This window comes from Engraulis encrasicolus, chromosome 16 (assembly GCF_034702125.1).
Source record: "Engraulis encrasicolus isolate BLACKSEA-1 chromosome 16, IST_EnEncr_1.0, whole genome shotgun sequence".
Classification (NCBI taxonomy): Eukaryota; Metazoa; Chordata; class Actinopteri; order Clupeiformes; family Engraulidae; genus Engraulis; species Engraulis encrasicolus.
The window spans coordinates 51926832-51931831 of NC_085872.1; the positions used below are offsets into that span (position 1 = coordinate 51926832).

The 5000-nt window shown below is 40.6% G+C and overlaps 1 protein-coding gene across 1 annotated transcript in view; it reads right to left on the reverse strand.

The window, feature by feature from the left end:
- The window catches only part of LOC134466159 (protein unc-13 homolog A-like), a 148215-nt gene that overhangs the window by 101875 nt on the left and 41340 nt on the right, over window positions 1-5000 (reverse strand). The window contains exon 14 of the mRNA XM_063220054.1: window positions 4594-4705. Coding sequence (XP_063076124.1) covers window positions 4594-4705 — 112 coding nt within the window. The remainder of the gene's footprint in view (window positions 1-4593; window positions 4706-5000) is intronic.

The window sequence follows — 5000 nt, forward strand, 5'->3', positions numbered from 1 at the left end:
TGACCATTTTGTCTTTTTTATGCATATTTTCCAACAGCAATCTATATGAACATGAAAACCTATTTGATTTAAGCATTCCAGGTCATGTATATTTTGTATAATAAGATGGGGGTGTGGTCGAAGGTGCCCAACACCTTATATCAGGTGTGCATAATTATTAGGCAACTTTGTTTTCTTCTGGGAAAATGGGCCACAAAATATATCTAACAAACTCTGAAATGTCTATAAACAATTTTTAAGTGTTCTAGAGGGATGTGGCTATCTTGAAATTTGCAAGATGTTGGTCACGTTCGCACAGAACTATCAGATGCACCATTACAAAGTCATCAGTCTCTTGAGAAATGTCACTGCCAAACATTGAGAAGAATTTAACGTGAAACTACAAAAAAAATATTATCCTGCAGTCCTATCATATTCCAGAACAGAAACCAACACAGAGTGTTCAGAAAAACAGGGTATTGAGCGCTCAGAGACATGGCCAAGGTAAGAAGGGATGACACCAGACAACCATTCAACAAGTTAATTAAGTCAAAACGGGGGCAAAAATACCTGGGGACAACATTTTCAAAGGTTTTATGGACTTGGGAAAGTGACTCTTGACAGACAGGGTGGATGAACCCATGGCTGGATCTTTTAGAGGGAGAAAATTGCATCTTTTGCGAAGACAATGGTATTTATGCAGTAATCTGCTGGTATTTGAGTGGAACTCAGCAACTGATCTGATTGTGCACATTACTGATCTAGCCATAGGCTCATCAACCTGGTCCATTAACAGTCACTTTCACTAGTTCATAAAACCATTGAAAAAACTGTCTAAAGACATTTCTTGACCCAGTCTTGACTTAAGTTACTTGTTGAGTGGTCTTCAGGTTTCAGCCTGTTTTACCTTGGCCATGTCTCTGAGTGCTGAATACAATGTTCCCGTGGACAGTCCATGTAGGTTTCAGTTCTGGAATATACCAGCACTGCAGGGTAATAGTTTTGTGGTAGTTTCATCTTCAATTCTTGTTAATCTGCCAGTTACTTTGTGAGCACATGTCATGTGACACTGATGGCTTGTAACGGTGCATTAGATGGATGTGACCAATATTTCAAGACAGCCACACCCCTCTAGAAGACTTAAAAATTGTTTATAGTCTTTACAAAGTTTGTTATATCTCTTTTGTGGCTCATTTTCCCAGAGGAAAACAAAGTTGCCTAATAATTATGCACACTAATTTTGCCCTGATATAGGGTATTGGGCCCCTCCGATCACACTGTCTCTTATTATACCAATATGCATGACCTGGAATGCTTAAATCCAATAGGTGTTCATGTCCATAAAGGGTGGTGGCGGACAATATGCATAAAATTGACGATATTGTCAAAAAACTTGTTTGCCTAATAATTCTGCACACAGTGTATACCAGTGTTTCCCAACCAGGGGTACGTGTACCACTAGGGGAGCACACCTCATGGGGTACTTGGAAAAAATTTAATAACAACAAATATGTGGAATGTACTGTAGTCACATTGGGACAGAGGAACAGATCTAGCGCATGAGAGAGAGGGGTACTCATCACGTGGCAAAATTGCTTAATGGGTACGCAGAATAAAAAAGGAAACACTGCTCTATACCATCACTATTCTATGTAATTAAAGTAAAAGCACGTTTACTTGGTTTAGATCCTTTCAAATTTCAAATAGCCACCAATCGCCAGACTGGCTCAGCCTGATAAGAGCTCTCCACATGTGGTGTTGTGGTAAATTTTTTATTCTTATATGATTCTTATGTAGATTCTTATATGTACATGTATATGCAGGAATATAGATGTATATGTATGTGACTATATATATATATACAGTATATATATAGGCCTATATATATATTGTTCCAGTTGTGTAAAGTATTGTAATCTATGCCTGAGTGAGGGGGCCTGTCTCTGAGATGGCGCCGGGCTAATTTGCATCTGTAAAGAATCTGGCCCTGACTCAGCCAAGGGCTATAAAAGGCTAAACGATGCAACAGGTCAGCGGGCCTTTTCTACCAGGGGTAACATGAACACAGTGTTGTCCCTCGCAGAAAATGTCTCCTGTTCCATTGGGAGCAGTAATAAAATCTGCAGAAACCTCACTGGATCAAAAGTGCCTGTCTGACATTTATGGAAAAAAAAAACCCAGTGTCCTGATCTGCAAAATCTCTATTCCCCTCTCGTCCTCTAATCTGTATATCTCTTAGTGGCCTCAGCCAAGTTGGCCATATGGCGAACCCGAAAAATAAAAATCTTGGAGAGGGGACAACAGACCCTGTGGAAGTTTTGAAGGGGATGGTGGGGTGTAGGGTCAAGGTGGAGTTCGCATGTTACAAATTGGGAATTTTGGGGATTGGGCGGACTGTTGTGTGAGGTGGATGAGGAGGAGAGGTTGGTGTTGAGGCTGTAATGAGGGAACTGGTTTGGTTTTGGTTTTTTGTTTCTTTGCTTAAAAAAATGATGATGTGGCTTTGTAAAAATTTGAATCTTTGGTCCAATAAAGGACTTTTTAAACCTCTAATCTGTTTATAACCGGCCTCAGCTGGGTAGTTTTACTGTAGGTCTCTACACGAGGTTTCTTCCTGGTTATGGCTTTTTCCCTCAGACTATATTGAGGGTTTTTTTCCTAAAGAAAGTTCTTCTATTTAATTCTTTATTATTAGAGCAAGACGTGAAGGAAACACAAATCCATGGAATCTGTAGGAGCCATTTGTATGTATTTTCTTTTTGTGTGACACCTGCTGACCAAATGAAGTATAAATCTTGGAATGTGTTGGAAATAGGAGGCCTTGAGTGGAGCCTGTTGCTTGGCACTGCTTAATTGGTTCACCTGGCTTATAATTAGACAGCGTGTGGCTTGAGTAGCTCACTTTTTGATGGAATGCCTACAACATGGAAGTTAAAGACGCCAGCAGGCACACAAGATTTTAATTTCAAGGTGATTCCAAGTGATGAATTTTAGTTTATTTTTGGATTCAAACGGAATCTTTATTTTTTCGTGACAACCTGGAAACATTTTCTTGTTTGATGGAATAAATCATCCTGATATTAAATCAACCTAATGGCGTCCAAGAACTGGTTCATAAGGAGACCGTACAGAATCAAGTGGCTTATTGCAATGATCACACTGACAGCCCAACCAGAAGTAGTGCAAAGATGCTCTTCCTGTAGTCTCCCTACCTCAACTGCACCTGAGTCTCAATATCAACTGAGTCGCAAGCGTTTAGCTTAGAATGTAGAGTCGAGAGTCTTTGTTTAGAATGGTGTTTGCTTACAGACTATTTACCAACACTTGGAACGGCCAATCATCCAATCACATTTAAGAACCAGATGGCAGAGTGTTAGATGTTCTTGTACACTGTAGACCTACCATTTAAGAACCAGATGGCAGAGTGTTAGATGTTCTTGTACACTGTAGACCTACCATTTGTCCAGATGGCATGGAGGCTACCATTTGTCCCTGTGGCATCATGGAGGCTGCAGGCTGCACAGTAGACCTACCATTTGTCCCTGTGGCAGAGTGTTAGATGTTCTTGTACGCTGTAGACCTACCATGGAGCCTGGCCTCTGCACTAGGCTACAGTAGACCTACCATTTGTCCCTGTGGCATGGAGCCTGGAGGCTGCACTGTAGTCTTTACTTCCATTGAAACACATTAAAGCATGTTCCTATTGAACTACAAAAATGGCCTACCATTTGTCCCTGTGGCATGGAGGCTGGAGGCTGCAGTGCCCCCTGCTGTTGCTGAGCAGGATGTGCGTCGTGAAGTGACGTTTGTTTCTCCAATGGGGGTCGAGATGAGCCTTCAGTAGGAAAATTAATAGAAAAGACACACACACACACACACAGACACACGCACGCGCACGCGCACGTACACGCACACGCACATACACACACGCACACACACACACACACACACACAGAACACACACGCACATGAACACGCACACGCACATACACACACACATTAGTAATAGAAAAGACACACACACACACACACACACACACACACACACACACACACACACACACACACACACACACACACACACACACACGCACATGAACACGCACACGCACATACACACACACATTAGTAATAGAAAAGACACACACACACACACACACACACACACACACACACACACACACACACACACACACACACAAACACGCACACGCACAAACACGCACACGCACATGCACACACACATTAGTTCGTTCAAAAAGATAAATAGTTTTGTAATAGCAAAATCAGTAAAATAGGTTAAAAAAACAATAAAAAATAGAGTAAACATGTAGACAACTGAAAATATAGTTTAGAAAATGAATGAATGAGGTAAAATAAAATCAATTAAAAAATGAAAATCAGCACAAAAAAGATGCTTTGGAAAATGACTGGATAAAATAAATAAATAAATAAACAAATAAGTAAGAAGATAAAGATTACGTTTAGAAAAAAATCATAAATTCAATTAAAATATAAATAAATAAAAAGATAGCTAATAAAAAAAGGGGGGGGAGTAAGTAAACAAATGAAATAACTAGTTTACAAACCAAATGAATAACCAGCGCTACATACCAGTGGTGCCCCCTTGTGGTAGGTCGAGGGAGTGCATGGTGGTGGAGGTGGGTGTGGGCGTGTAGGGGATGTCTTCCCCACTCAGGGCACCGTCTGGGTAATCCATGTCTTCCTACAATAGCAAACACACATCAGAGTTAGGCTTAGAGCAAACACACATCAGGGTTAGGGTCAGAGCAAACACACATCAGACATGAATAAGACTTGTTTTCCGTCTAATGGGTAATCCATGTCTTCCTGCAACAGCCATTCATGTAATAAGCATGTTAATACACATGTAATAGCATGTAACAAGGGAAGACGCTATTTCTGTTCCCTGTGTTATTACACATGTAATAATGGTGTAATTAGACAGTAACTACACATGTGATAATAATGCTTAGAGTAAGCAGTAGAGGCGTGTAGGA